This window comes from Balaenoptera acutorostrata, chromosome 3, assembly GCF_949987535.1.
Source record: "Balaenoptera acutorostrata chromosome 3, mBalAcu1.1, whole genome shotgun sequence".
NCBI classification, from domain to species: domain Eukaryota; kingdom Metazoa; phylum Chordata; class Mammalia; order Artiodactyla; family Balaenopteridae; genus Balaenoptera; species Balaenoptera acutorostrata.
Genome location: NC_080066.1, coordinates 5,670,855 through 5,687,363, shown reverse-complemented (window position 1 = coordinate 5,687,363; position 16,509 = coordinate 5,670,855). Strand labels below are relative to the sequence as shown.

General features: G+C 41.5%; 1 protein-coding gene across 2 annotated transcripts in view; it reads right to left on the bottom strand.

Annotated features, from left to right (window-relative positions):
- Positions 1–16,509, bottom strand: part of CUBN (cubilin) — a 290,843-nt gene that overhangs the window by 16,197 nt on the left and 258,137 nt on the right. For both annotated transcript variants that reach the window (XM_007196413.2, XM_057544323.1), the window contains one exon: positions 5,381–5,589. In XM_007196413.2, the coding sequence (XP_007196475.2) occupies positions 5,381–5,589 (209 nt within the window). The remainder of the gene's footprint in view (positions 1–5,380; positions 5,590–16,509) is intronic.

The window sequence follows — 16,509 nt, the reverse complement described above, 5'->3', positions numbered from 1 at the left end:
ACTCCAGGGCTTCCCTGGTGGTGCAGTGGTTGAGAATCTGCCTGCCAATGCAGGGGACACGGGTTCGAGCCCTGGTCTGGGAAGATCCCACACGCCGCAGAGCAACTGGGCCCGTGAGCCACAACTACTGAGCCTGCATGTCTGGAGCCTGTGCTCCGCAACAAGAGAGGCCACGACAGTGAGAGGCCCGCACACCGCGATGAAGAGTGGCCCCCGCTCGCCGCAACTAGAGAAAGCCCTTGCACAGAAATGAAGACCCAACACAGCCTAATTAATTAATTAATTAATTAATTAAAAAAAACTTAACTCCATAATTTTAGACATTAGTTTCCTTAGGACTTTATCGTTTAACATTTCCCTGGGAACGTGATAACGGGAGAATTTTGATAGTCTTATTTGAAGCATCTTTACATTGCATCTCAGAGTGTCTTCATGAATTCTCTGATTGCACTGTGGGACTTCTGACAGGGTCTGCTGGACAACAGGCCTGGGTATAATTGGGGATGAGAACGAGAGTAGAGAGTGATTTTTTAGGTTTGGGGTTGAACTCTGATCCTTTACAGAAACTTTTGGGGAAAATGTTTTATTGGTGCCAGTGATCTCAGGAAGATCCACTAAGGCGTGATGACGAGAATCACCTCTAACTGCAGGAATTTTTATATAACAATAAAAAGTAGTATTATCGTATGAAATCATTAATATTATTAATATGATCATTATGTAATCTCAATGCTCTTTTCCAGTGCCTGGCATATAGTAGGTGCTCCAATGAACATTTATGGAATGAATGAACAGGAGGTACTACCTCATAAGGATAGGGATCTGAGGCCTCCATAACTGCTGACCCCCCCCAGAGATGGACAGCCCCTCCTCCCACGGCTGATCACAGACTGAACGGCCAAGCCTAGTGGGTTTAGACAGAGGTTTTCCGTGGGAACAGTACCATCCCCTAGGGAGTGTTTTGCACAGGTGTGGTGTTCTGGGCTCGTCACAATAGTTTGAGGCTATAGCTGGCACTCAGCATTTAGAAGCCACACTGCGGAATCCCATCAAAATTCAGGACGCGTCTGCAAAGTGAAGATTTATTCTAGGTCCCACATACCTATGAATGTCCCACCAGACACGTGTGTAATAAAACTGTTTAAAGTTCTTTATCCCAGGACCTAAGCCCATTCTGTATATAAACACAAAAATATTTTGCACAGTTTTAGTATGTATCAGATTTCCAAGCAGGCAATTATTGCATAAGTTGAGGGAAGTCTATAGTTTGTTCTGTTTAGAACCATTTGACTTGAGTCTTCCACCATTCTGGAAATTCATGTTGTGGATGGGCGCTGCTACTGGCATTTAAGTTGCAAAGAGAGCTTCCCCATATCACTTTAAACGTATGCCTCTGCATTGCCGCAAGTCCGCATATTAGAAGAATCTAACTACTTTATCTAGTGACCTAGCATAGCTGTATCAGAGCATTTACATATTGAAATACACACTATTCTCTAGGTTTTCCTTTTATTTCTCCTTTTCATTGTATTTAGCATAATTATAAATTGAAATTATGTATATGGCTAGGCTATGGCATAGATGACCTTTCACTTCAGATGGTCAAAGAATCATTAGAAAATACTGGCTATTCCAAGGGGCACTGATTGCATTGAGAAGAAGCTGGGCAGTGTTAGGAAGGAGCCGCCTCCTTTCCGCCAGTTCCCACGTTTGCTGGCAGAGCAGCGTCGGTTACGGTCCTGGTCCGGAGCCCCCAATGCTGTTTCACTCACTGTGCTCCACGGAGGAGTGACTAAACTGCTGGGCATACACCAGGCAGCTCACACCCCTCCTTACCCCCTTCTCTTTGGTGGCCAGTCTCCCACCCCACGGGAAGCATGCTTTTGTGCTGTTCCTCTGAAATCCAGCTCAGCCATCCCATCCAGTAAGCTGTTCTGAACCCCAGAGTAACATCACTCATACCCTCTTTTGCTCTACTTTTCTGTGTCGTTCACGTTTATTGGCTTTGTCATGTTGTCAGTCTCATCCACTTACAGCTCCATGAGGAAACTTACCTCACAATGCCTGGCATATAATCATGTCACGTGACTCTTCATGGAATGGATGTGATGTCAATTTCAACAGCAGTTGCTCAGTGAAATACACAATTCCCTGTTTACTGCGTTTATCTTTTTGTTGTTGTTTTTTGTTTTTGTTTTTCGTGTTTTTTTTTTTTTTTGGACACACTGCGCGGCTTGCGGGATCTTAGTTCCCTGACCAAGGATTGCACCCTGGCCCTCAGCAGTGAGAGCACTGGGTCCTAACCACTGGACCACCAGGGAGTTTCCCTACTGCAGTTATCTTAACAGCTTTCCAAGTCAACCCTTTCAAAAACAATAAAGATACAATTACAAATGAATAATGGACTTGGCATGTTTTCACCTGTATATCTACCTACAGAATTAAATTAACTTTTCTAAAAAGTGATTTGATTATAATCTCTAAGAAACAGTCTCAAATGAGTCAACTGTCCCATTTATCACAGAGAATCTCTTTAATAAAGGTACCTCCCGGCCTCACATTCCAAGAACTGCTCGGTGATCTGCCAGTTTAGTATAAGCTGGAGAAGTTGCCAACTGAGGGAAACTGCTTTCCCAAAAAGGAAAACAAAAGTAGGTCTGAACAGACTTTCTTTTAAAAAAAAGGACATTTTATATTGAAGCTAGAGGATAACTCCTTGTTTTCAATATTGCTATGTCTATCCTAAATAGCTTGAGGACATTTAGAAAATTAATGGTTTATTTATTTTTTTAATGTGTTTTGGCCACCTGACGCGGCTTGTGGGATTTTACTTAGTTCCCCCATCAGGGATCGAACCCGGGCCCTCAGCAGTGACAGTGTAGAGTCTGAACCACTGGACTGCCAGGGAACTCCCAATAGCTCTTTTGATTATATTATCAAATCACACATAGAAATGGATCTTGAAAATAAACCAATCAGCCCTCCTCCTGGCAGGACCCTATTCTAAACATCCCATGTGAATTTATATTTATAATAATGTATATCTAACTTAAGTATTCATCATATTTTTTAAAAAGGAGATTCTATAGCCCTCATACCCATCTGGAATTACCCAAAGAGGGGAAAAAGGAAAGAAATTTATTGACAAATTACATGTCAGGCACAGTGCTGAATACTCGCTATGCTCAAAACAGCCTCGCGAGACAGGTGCGGTCATGTGACTTTTTGTTTGTCTGTCCAGTAGATGAAGTGATGAGGAATCAGGGAGACAGGGAAGCTTGTCAGGTGGCAAAGCTGGGTCTGAGTCCATATGATCTGCCTCAAAAGCCTGTTACTCTTCTGTAAAATCAGGGGAGTGCTCAAATAGTCTTGACCCTCAGCTCACTGCTGCTCTGGCCCCTTTGGTCTCGTTTCGGACAAGAAGAATGCAACCCGAACTGACATTTCTTGTTATCTGTAGTCTTCCGTGAACTCCCTCTGATCTGCCTTCTGTGCCAATACTTTATTTAAATGGTTGTCATCCTATCTAATGAGTTTCTTCTTTATCTTCACCTTTCTTGGCTTCTCGTTTACAATTTAATAGCACTGACCGCCCATCCTTGGTAAAGACTTTTCCCCCTTGCCTTCCGTGATAACTGCATTATTCCTGGTCTGTCCATTTCTTCCATGACGCGTCTGTTTCTCCTCCTGCCTGCCTCACGCTGTACCTTTCCTGGAGTTGAGTGGGAGCCAGGCTTTCTAGCGCCATGCAGCCTCTCGCAAAGAGAGCATCTCTCTCCTGACATAAGAAATGCTCTTTTGCTGCCTCCTGTCTGTGCTGCTGTCTTCTTGCTGGAGCTCCTCCCATTCTCTGCCCCCGGGAAATTTCACTTGTCTGCTCTGCTGTCACCCAGACTGAACCAATACTTACAAACCCATGGCCTCCTCCTAAGAGTACTAACATTCTCAGGCCCCGACCAGGGATGGAACCCGTGCCCCCTGCAGTGGAAGGGTGGAATCCTCACCACTGGACCGCCCGCCAGGGAAGTCCCAGTACTGACATTCTTTTGGTCTTCCCAGCTTGGCTCTTTTCACAGTGAAAATGTAAGACAGTCTATATGTAATGAAGTGCTCAAATGTGTATTTTGTCTATGACTTTTCCTTCTCTTTCTTTTAAAACCAATTTCTGTAAAATTTAAGATAACTTTTGAACTTAAAAGTTTCTCTCACACCAAGGTTGTCATCTGCACCGTCTCTGTACCCTCCTTACCTAACGGTAACTTCTTTCTGGGGTCTTAACTCCAGAGTCTCCCCTGGCCATCCACCCAGAATGCTGATTTCAGAGTCATCTTTCTTACATACTGCTCTCAACTTACCACTCATCGGAAAACCTGCAATCACTCCTTATTTCCAACTGCCTAAAATCTAAATGCCATTAGCTTGACTTTCAAGATCCTTTGCAATCTGGATACTTCTCCACTTAGGCAGTCTTATTTCTTGTTCCGCTTTAACAATATTCTGCTCTGATAAAGCCAGCCTCTTCACTCTTTCAACTTCAATGCCTTTTTTGTATGTTCGCCTTGCTTAGGATGCCCTCCCTCCCAACTTGAATAAGTGTCCCCTCATTCTATGAAGTCTTTCCTGTTCACAGCAGATCATCATGAATCATCGTCCCTTTTAAACTTGCGCATGGCTTCAAGCCTATGTCCAATGCACGTGAATACTGACTCTCCTGAACTACCTAGTGTTGATTTGCATGTGTCATCCCTTAATTCTGCAATCAAGTTTAAGCTCCTTGTGAGCGGAAATACTGCTTTACTTGACGTTTTCCCCCAAGAGTGTAGTAGTCTACGTTGATTGATGTCACTTAGCACTTTTAATCTGAATGCATATAGCCTGATAGATACAATGATTTAATATTAAAGAGTCATTTAAAAATTGAAAATTTTCTTGATTTACTTCTAATGGGACTTCAGAACTAAGGTATTTTTCACATTTAAAAGTAATATAAGTAAATATACAAACTTTGAAAATAAAGTAAGGAGTGATGATTTGCATATAGACACTGTCATTTATTTTAGACTTTTTGCCAAAGAGCCTTTGAGTATCTCTTTCCACACAACCCATCTTCCCATAGATCATCTCTTGACAAGGCTTGGAGGAACAGTAAATCTTAAAGCTAATGTTAGAAGCTGCACAAAAATTTTGAGTCATTTGTATTAAAGATTATTTTGATGTGAAGATAGAGCATCTGCAATATGATACGTTATATCATTGAAGAAAAGGTCATTTTAAAAATTAGCAGCACTCACAACTTCCAGGACTTCCTGTGTGGTATAAACTGGAATACACCACGAAGAGGTCTGTATTAGAAGACTGTTAAGAAACATAATAGCCTTACCTTGACGTAATCATAAATGCATCTTTGCAAACTAGTTGCTGCCTCCAGAGCGAATGTGTTGAAGGTGAGTCTAATTAGCTTGTTTACAGGGGCAGTCATGAACCATATACAGTATAAATTCTTGTCGTATCTGCCATTCGAATCAGAATCAGGAGAGGCAAAGGTATGATCTGAACCTGTCAGATGACCACCACATCCTTGCTGAGGCCCTGTGTTAAAAAAAAAAAAAGACACATCACGATGCAGAGCAAAGAGAATGGAACTGAAATTTTATGGGGAGGCTTTTTAAAAATCATATCGTTTCTTTTTTCTGTCACACTTTTTTTTTTTTATAAACATCGCTTAATCTACCTCATCAGGAAGGTGGATTTTTAAAAATTTATTTATTTTTGGCTGTGTTGGGTCTTCGTTTCTGTGCAAGGGCTTTCTGTAGTTGCGGCAAGTGGGGGCCACTCTTCATCGCGGTGCCTGGGCCTCTCACTATCGCGGCCTCTCTTGTTGCGGAGCACAGGCTCCAGACGCGCAGGCTCAGTAGTTGTGGCTCACGGGCCTAGTTGCCCCGCGGCATGTGGGATCTTCCCAGACCAGGGCTCGAACCCGTGTCCCCTGCATTGGCAGGCGGATTCTCAACCACTGCGCCACCAGGGAAGCCCAACACACTTTGATGAACATTATCAGACTGCTCACTGGGCTCCACTGAGCTTATGCAACCATGGCTGCCCCTCACCTTAGTTTCTTCGCTATTATTTCCTCTTCAACCACCAATCCATCAGTCCCTACCAGCTCACATCTAGTTGCCTAGAAAGGTGGGTAAACAGATAGGGTTCTATATGCATTCTTAGAACTCTTGATGTGATTTATTGGAGCTTTTTCTATCCTTGAAACATCCAATTTTATACAAAATAAAGTATTTTGCATAACAAAACTGATGGAAACTGTGAACCCGCTTTACCTTTATGTTCTGCTTTTATGAACACTATCAGACTGAAAACTGAATTTAAGAAGAACTTTACCCAACATCTCAAGAAAACTGGCTCTCAACAAACCTTAAATAATCTGGTAGAAAGAGGCTGAGAGGCATATAACACCACAATCCACTTTATATTGAACTGTACTCTATATTTGAATTTTTTCTTTTCCAAAAATAAGGGGAAGCTGAAGAAGAGGAACTTTATTGGAGAAAAATATCTACTTTGAAATGAAAACTCTGAAATTCAGAATAAAAATACAAAAGAGAGATAAAGAACATTCTCAATACTCAACTATGAAAAAAAATTCACAAACTCCTCAGAGCACGGGATTTAGTTTCTTCCACTCCACAGCCTAAGGTGATGCCTTGGAAAGGAAGAAAAACTTTACTGACAATTTCGGAAGAAACACATGAGGATGAATTAAGCTCAGAACAGCCCTGGTAGGAATAGAGATGAAATAGGTGTTCAAAAGAGTTTTCATAAAGCTTGCATTCTACACAAATGTGCATCATTACAAGTTCCGCAGTCAAATTCACTGACAGTCTCATTCCATTTATTTGATCTGTTAAAAGTGAAAGGGTTGCTTTCAACATTAGGGGGCGCTATGATTCAGGACTTCGCTCTTGGCAGGAAAGGCAAACAATGGCTGCCGCCCTCGGATGCAAAGGATGTCAAATGCGAGGAGCGTTTTCCAGGATAGGTGCCTTATTTAGGAGGTCAGGCTACCCTGTCATAGCTTCTAAGTCAAGTAAAACTACAGAGTATTTGCACAGTCCGATGTTTCCTGGAGTTGAAATGCTTCCGAAGGCCCAGTTCCTGATATATCCATAGATGGCATCTAGAACAAAATTATTACGAAACCAAAGCAATGCTAATCACTCTGCTCCTATCAAACAGGCCTGCAAAATGAAGAAAGAAGTGGGGTTTGCACAGTTTTCACTCCAGTGTGGACTGATTGTTACCTAAGGCAACCACTTAAGCTTATTGACATGCCTAGCAGGGAAGAACAATTACTCAGGGTATTAATGAATTGAGAAATTATTTATCTATTAAATATTGCCAAGGAAATATATTTAGTATTTTTTAAATTAATTTTTATTGGCGTATAGTTGATTTACAATGTTGTGTTAGTTTCTGCTGTACAGCAAAGTGAATCAGTTATACATATCCACATATCCACTCTTTTTTAGATTCTGTTCCAATATAGGTCATTACCAAGTATTGAGTAGAGTTCTCTGGGCTATACAGTAGGTGCTTACTAGTTATCTATTTTTATATTTAGTACTGAGATGGGAGAAGATGAATGGTAGTCCAAGAGCAGTGATAAGTCATAAATCAACAATAATGATACAATTTAGAAAATGATGGGTGCCACAAAAGAGGCAGTAAAAGTCTTGTGAGTTTTGCAAGAAGGGGAGATTACTACTTCAGGCTAAGAGGATCTAGAATGTTCAAGGCAGAGGTGACAGTTGATCTGCATCTTAAAGGATAAATAGGACAAGACCATGTAGACTTGCCTGGTATTGGCAAGTGCAAGTTGAAAGACCTCGTAACCAAAGGTTAAGTGGACAAGAATTTACATGTATAGAATTTGACCTTTAGACTTTATTCTCCGGATAATAGGGATCCACTAGAAAGGTTTTTGATCAGAGGAGTGGTAGGGTCAGAATGAATGCACTTTCTCGTCAAGTCTGACCTAGAGATGCATCTGGTGGTCACGTTTACACATAAGGGAGGGACCGGAGGAGATGAAGCCAGGCCCAAGGACACCACTGTGGTCCAGGCTGGCGGAGGCAAGGGGCAGTGCAGAGCTGGAGGTCTGCGTGTAGGAAAACCAGACCGCTGGGCTTTATTCTACTAACGCATCAGCTGCAAAAACTAAATGCTATCTTTAAAAATTCAAGCTATATATTTTATCACCACTTGCTTATTAATTGTTGCTAATAAGTTAATAAGGGCAGAATGACAGTTGTACTGGGCACCGAGAGTGCCACTGTACACACTTATTAGACAAGACTACTGCTGCAGCTATTATTGGTACTACTGCTACTAATGCCCTAAGACAGAGACACCCTCCCTTCAGGAAACCCAGAGCAAGGATCCGCAGATAGCTGGTGTGCACTGGCATAGACTGAGTGGGAGACTGCATGATTCCTAACTTTTCAGAATCTCTCTTTGCAGGGCCCTAGAATGGACAGAGTACAGTAAGTCCCCTACATACGAACCTTCAAGTTGCGAACTTTCCAAGATGCGAACGTGCGTTCCATCAGTGTCAGGCGTGAGTGGAATTGCCGCTTGCCCTCAATCTCCTATTGCTGCGATCCTTCAGCTCTACCATCTCCCACCTCCCCTCCCTCCTCCAGTCAGTAACTCTTCTTGCCTGTTCACTCAATGCCAGCCCCTGGACGCCAGCTGTTGTACTGTACTACTGTACTTTTCAAGGGACTGTACTGTAAGATTAAAGATGTTTCATTTTTTGTGTTTGTTTTTTATGTATTATTTGTGTGAAAAGTATTATAAACCTATTACAGCACAGTACTATATAGCTGATTGTGTTAGTTGGGTACCTAGGCTAACTTTGTTGGACTTACGAACAAATTGGACTTATGAATGCATTCTCGGAACAGAGCTCATTCATATGTAGGGGACTTAACTGTATATTTTCTGTCACTTGATGTTAGGTTTCACCATATGACTTGCTTGAGACAATGGAATATTAACGGTCATGGAGTAGGAAGAGGCCTTAAATGTGCCTATGTTTTTTGGCTTCGAGTTTTGTCCTCCTGTGATCCACCAAGAGCTCACACCCTGGGTACCTGTGTGGAGAGCAGACCTGACCCCAGGCTGTACTGTAGGCCAAGCACAGTCAACCTGCATCCTGGAACAGGCAGGCAAACTGGCCTGCTGACCCATAAATGATAAAAATAATATTCCAGGTATAAGCCACTGCATTTTGGATCGTTTGTTATACAGCATTATTGTGGCAATAGCTGACAAATACAAAAATAGCTTTTTTGAATTATCAAACTATAATAGAGCACATTGATGAACTCATAAAATATACATACAGAGTAAAAAAAAAAAATGGAGAACTAAAATTATCATCAGATAATCCTGGCTAAAATAGTCAAATAACTAAAGTAAATATAACATTATATGAGTGAATTATACAACTCATATTCTATATGAATAATATTAAATGAATAAATATAATATGAATAAATAGTCAAATAATTGAAGTAAACACAACATTGCATGAGTGAACATCTTTTGGGGTTCGTGTGGTACAGGAACTGGTTATAATTGCTCTTATTCTCCCACTTTAATATTTAAACATAGGGTAACTGCTCTGTGCTTCTGCCCCTCCTAAGGCAAAATGGAAATGTATACATATGTCTGGGGGGCTATAAAGATGAATATTAGCAAAAGAAGGGTTCTTCACCAAAAAGTGCTATTGCCACATTACTATTTCTATATTTCAACAACAGTAGGACATAAGGGAAGGAAAAGGGAGAACTCTGTGACTATGAAATCGTTTCTTATATGTGTTGACTATGTTGCTATTTTAAAATTCCTTTTTTGGAGCCAGCCTGTGACCTTCACGTTGACGTGCTTCTTAGCATCACAAATCCGTCATCTCCCTGTTACTACACGCTTCTCTACCATCCAGCCAACTCCCATCCATCGGCACCTTCCTCGTCAGTCAAGTTGTATCAGAAGCACTCTGTAAGCCAGTCCCTGTGCCAGAGAACCGATGTCACGCTAACCCTCTAACCAAAGAAGAAACACTTCCTACAAAAGAGCTGTGTCTACAGAGAAAGCAAATGCTTGGCTGAAGAAATATTGCAAATATAAACCCACAGGAAGCAGTGAGATCTGGGTCAGCGTCTCCTTAATTAAAAATCAGTAACTGAATCCTAAATCATCTCCCTCCAATTATGAATCTTCAGAGTGAGGCTCAAGCCAGAATATATCTGATAGTAAGAAATAGCTCTATCATGTAAGAGAAAACATCTTGAAGGCTTCAGTGGGGTCAGATACATTTCTAAACAATTATCTTGAGAACGGACATTTCTGCAGCTGACATTACAGGGGGCTGACGTCTTATGGAGGTCTTCTGGATAGGATCTCTATCCATCTCTGGACAACCACTGCTTGGGCAGATGGTGGTTGGCCAGCTGTACTTTCAGATAACAATCGGCCTGACTCCAGGCATTTTCCTGTTCCCCAGTGAGCCAGCTAGGGCTTCAGGCTGTAGCTGAATGTAGTTGAAGGAAGCAGCACTGAAGCACAGGAAACAGAACACAAATGCATTTAAGGCTGGTGCCTTAGGGAAATGGGAGTTCCATAATCCTTTCTTTGAGTAAATCTTGTTGTGATTTTCAAAGCTGCAGTAGACAACTGCCCTAAAGCAGTGAATTCATTTAAAAAGTTCAACTAAGCTTCAGGTGAACATGTCTTGTCTTTTTTGCTAAAAGTGCATTGGAGTTATTATTCTCTACTCCCTAACCTTGAACATGCACCAGCTTTTAAGTACCGTATTTATACCTGCAAGAAAAAAAAATTCTTAACGGTTTTTGTAACCTGAGTTATGTTTTTCTGTTTGTTTTGAGTAATTTCACTCAATTTGCCTCACTTTAGACATCTTAATTTGAGACCCAGCCTAAGTTAACTTAGAATGTATACTTAGTCTGGTAATATTTGGGAAGCATAAAACTGAAATACTAAAAGAAAGGTAATTTCAGCAGTTAATCAGTAGCTATAGTCACAAGTAAAAGAGCAATGCAATGTATAAAGAACTTAGGATCAGGAAAATTATATAATTAACTTTTCATTTATTTTGCATTATTTTGGTATTACTGAAAACACCCTGTGTATGCATTAATAGTTTTAGGGTGTTTCATGAAAATCATTCTCACCAACTTTGAAATTTTAAAAATGACTTATTAAGCAATATATAATGATATAATCATGTCAACTGATGCAAGAAAAGGATTTGACAAAATCCAACACACATCATGACATAAACTCTCAGCAAACTAGGAATAAAAGGGAATTTTCTCAACTTGATAAAGAGCATCTACAAAAACCATACAGCTCACATGATACTTAATGGTGAAAAACTAAATGCTTTCCTCCTAAGGTTAGGAACAGGGCACTGATCTCACCACTCTTATTCAACAAAGTATTGGAAACTCTTGCCATTGTAAGAGACAAGAAAAATATACAGACTGGAGAGGAAGGAATAAAATTGCCACTATCTGCAGATGCAGAAAATCCCAAGGAATCTACATAAAAATTCCTAGATTAACAAATGAGTTCAGCAAGAACTCAGGATAGAAGAACAAGGCACAAAAATCAATCACATTTCTATAAACTAACAAGGCACATGTGGAAACCAAAGTTAAAAATACAATTGCTCTAAAGAAAATAAAATACTTAGGTATACACTTACTGAAATGTATACAGAACTTGTGTGCTGAAAATTACCAAGTGATGAAAGAAATTAAAGACCTAAATAAATGGTGAGACACATGTATTCACAGACTGGAAGACTCATTCTAGTAAAGATGTCAGTTATTTCCCAGATGATGCACAGCTTTAATTGTAGTTCCTACCAAAGCCCCAGCAAGATTTTTCTGTTGACATCAAAAAGCTTATTTTAAAACTGTGGTACGTCAAGACAATAGAATATTATTCAGGGCTAGAAAATGAACTATCAAGCCATGAAAAGACATGGGAGCAACTCAGTGCATATTACTAAGTGAAAGAAGCCACTGTGAAAAGGCTACATACTTTAAAATTCCAACTAGATGACATCCTGGAAAAGGCAAATCTAATGAGACAGTAAAAGAATCAGTGGTCACCAGGGGTTGGGGGGAGGGAGGGAGGGAGGCATGAACAGCCAGAGCACAGAGGATTTTTAGGGCAGTGAAAATACTCTGTAAGACACCATAATGATGGATACATGTCATTACACATTTGTCCAAATCCATTGAATGTACAACACCAGGAGTGAACCGTGACACAAACTATGGCTGTTGGGTGGTTATGATACTTCACTACACATCATCAGTTGTAACAAATGTCTCACTCTGGTGGGGATGTGGTCAATGGTGGAGGCTGTGCACGTGATGGGGGAGGGCATAAGGGGAATCTCTGTACCTTCCCCTCGGTTTTGCTATAAATCTAAAACTGCTGTAAAAAATAAAGTCTTAATAAAAACCAACCAACCAACCAAAACAAAACAAACAAACAACTTATTTTAAAATTTACATAGAAAGTCACAGGCTCTTGAATAGTTAAAACAATCTTGATAAAGAAGAATAAACTGGAAAGGATCAATCTACCTATTACTATACAGCTATAGTAATCCAGATAGTATGATATTCATGGAGTGTTAGACAAACAGATCAATGGAAAAGAATAAAGAACCCAGAAATATGTCCACACAAATATGTCCAAGTGATTATTTACAAAGATGCAAAAGCAATTCAATGGAGGAAGGATAGTCTTTCAACAAATGATGATAGAGAAATTGGAATCCAGGAGCAAAAATTAGGTCCAACCTAAACCTCAGACCTTGAACAAAAATTAGTTCAAAATGGATCATAAACATAAATGAAAAAATGTAAAACTTTTAGAAGAAATCGAAGTAGAAAATCTTTGAGACCTCAGGATAGGTAGAGTTCTTAGCTTTGTTATCAAAACACTATACATAAAAGGAGAAACTGATATGCTGGACTTCATCAAAATTAAAAACTTCTGTTCTAAGAAAGGCCCTGTTAAGAGGACAAAAAGGCAAGCTATGAACTGGGAGAAAATATTTGCAGACCATGTACCTGGAAAAGGACTACTATTGAGAATATATGAAGAACTCTCAAAACCCAATAGTGGAAAAACAAGTAATCCAATTTTAAAAATGGGAAAAAATTATGAACATATATTTCACCAAAGAGGATATACATATGACCAAAAAAACACATGAAAATTGTTCACCATTAGGGAAATGTAAATTAAAACCATAATGAGATATTAATACATTTCTATCAGAATGGCTAAAATACACACACACACACACACACACACACACACACGAGTGATAGCTCATTGTAGAATACCACACTCCACAATGGAATGACCAGGGTGAGGGTGTCCCAAGTATGGATAGCACAGAAAGTACTCCACAAGGACTTTCTAACCAAGATGATAGAACACAGATGACAATGAAATAGCATCTTAAAGTGCTGAATGGAAATAATTGCCAAACTAGAATTCTGTATTCAGAGAAAAAAATCCCACAAAATTTAAGACAGAATAAAGCCATTTTCAGAAAAACAAAAACCAAAAGACATTTTTACTAGAAGATTTGCAATAAATAAATTAAAAAAAAAAACACTAAAGGGAGTTCTTCAAAAACAAACTGATCTCAGATGGAAGCATAGAAATTCAGGAAGAAAGAACAAAAGCAATGGTAAATATACATAATTACTAACTGAAACAATAAAAACATTTTATATGCTTAAAACATATGTAGAATTTAAATAATTGATATTAACAGCACAGAAGACAGGAAGTGGATTAATGGAGTTAAAATGTTGCATTTATCATGATAGGGTAAAGGACTAGTTTTAAATTATATTCTAATGAGTCAAGGGTGAATGTTATAATCCCTAAGGTAGTAACTAAGAGTAACTGAATATATAAGTAACGATTTTTATTTATTTATTTTTGTTTTCTTTATTCAAGACCCATTTATTCTCTAGTTCTGCCCACATGGAGACACCCTCCTTGAAAAGGCGTTAAATCCTTCCCTTCACTTTAACACCTTGTGCTGAAAACACGTGTTCCAAGGTTTCAGCTACGAGATCCACATTGTTAAAGCACTGATTCTTAAACCTCATCTAGATTTCTCCCCTTGGATGGGGGGAGATGACCCAACACAGAGAAGAGCAGCTCAGGACTGGGGGCTCTGCTCGCCCAGAAGACCTTGCAGCTCCCCTGACCAGCCGGCTGCAGCCAGGATTAGGGCCCTGAGACGAGGGGCGCCTGCTGGGCTGCTGCCACCGCAGACGGGCCACGCTGCCACTGGGCGCCTTCCTGCCCCACCGCCACCGGCCCCCAACGCCTGTCCTCTTCCCTAGGCTGGCTGTCACCTTTAGTTTCCCCGGAGTCTGGGGATTCCACATGGTCTCCGCTCACACTTCTGTGTCCCGCCTGCTGCCCCCACCAGGGGGGAAAGCACACAGAACTGCTCTTCAGCACACCAGTGTTCCACACCAGAGTTACCTGATAAGCCTGCAGGTTCTCTTCCATCAGAGGACACTCCCAAGGCCACCGCTTCCCCGGGCTCCCCACCGCCCTTGCCGGCAGCCTGGCCGTGCGTGGCCCCCGTGCTGAGTCGGGCGCCCCCCCGGCTCCACTCCACTCTCCCGGGGAACCGAGGACGGCGCCCTGGGCTCGTCGGCAGGATCTGTCCCGAAGCCAGTGCTAGAGCGACAAGAGCCACAGCTGCGGGTCTGTTCCACCGACCGGCCGCCCAGGAGCGAGCTGGGCCCACGGGCCGTGGTCTGGATCGTGTCGGCTGCTCCTTCTCGCCTGGGTTCACAGGCCAACAGCCAGTGTCCTCCCTTCCCTGCTCGTCACCGCACCAGCGGCTCACTCCTACCTGCTGCCGTCCCCGGCCCGCCAACCTCGTGCTCCCGGGCCAGCCGAGAACCGAGACGCCAGCAGGCCCCTAGTTGCCAGCAGGCCAGCTCCCCGTCGAACGACTGCCGCCTAGCCGTGTTCTCGAGGCCTCAGGGCCGCGGCCGCCCCTCCCCGGACCCGCGACGCTCCGCGGAGGCGCCGGAACCCGGCCGCGCGCAGCCCAGCACCGGCGACCTCTGCGCCCGCCTGGCCCGCCGCCCGGACAGTAACGATTTTTGAAAGAGAGTGATAATTGATTAATTCATAAAAGGCAAAACCACAAAGATGGCTAAAGAAACAGAAGAAAAACATACGGAACAAACGGAAAACAATACGGTGTTCTATTTAAATCCAATAATGTTAGTAATTTTATTAGTAACATGGTCCAATCTCCAACTGAAAGACAAAGTAAAACAAAACCCAAATACATTCTTTGGGGTAGAGAAATGTTGAAAGTGGAGAGATTGAAAAATATACCATGAACTGAAAGAAAGCTAGGAAAGCTATATACTAAATTGGAAAAAGTGGACATTCATGCAAAAAAAAAAAAAAGACCTTGCAGAATAACATGAGTCAATTCACCAAATTCACCAGGAAGATATAATAATTTTAAATGTATATGTGCTACACATTACATTGTCTCTAAGTAAAATAAGACCAAAATTCTAGCCCTGATCTCTCTACTGAGCTTCTAAGTCTTGTATCTGACTACCTACTGAACATTAGCTGGGTGACTTAAAGGCACCAAATATTCCGCACCAAAACCAAACATTATTATTTTCTCCTATGAAACCTGGTCCTCTCCTGTAAATTTACATTTAGATAGTGGGATCACAGGATACTGTCCAGAAACCTTAGGGTCACCATGTTTTCCTTTTCCCTCAATTCATTGTTCAAAGACTACTGTGTCCTCTTGATTCTGCATGTTACGTATTTCTCCTTTCAATTTCCTTCTTTATTTTCACACTGTCACTGCTCTCATCCCCTGCCTAAATGATGGCAGTACTTTCCCAACTTTTCTCTGTCTAAAATGCTGCCCCTACTTCAAAACATCATCCTCCCAGGTGCTAGCATGTGCTTCCTGCACCACATCTGAGTAGATCATAGCACTCTGCAGCCTCCAAATGATTAAGGGTTCCATCTGCAACCGATGCAGAGCCCACCTCGTCCACCCCCTCCTGTCTCTCCTGTTTCAGCCCCTACTGCTCTCTACCTGACAACCCAAAGCGGTAGTAACAATGTGCAGGCCGGTCTGTGGCCTCTGAAATGGGATATGCCTCTGCAACTTTGCACGTGCTTTTTCTTCTCCATAAAATGCCTGCTTTCCCAACGAAGGCCTTCTCGGCCTTCCGAGTGAGTATTATTTATAGCTAAAATTTAGTGCGTGCTAAAAGAGTGTCAGGGAGTGTTCTAGTTTAATCTTCCCCACAACCCTATGAGGTAGTTATTATTAGTGGGCCCCTTTTACAG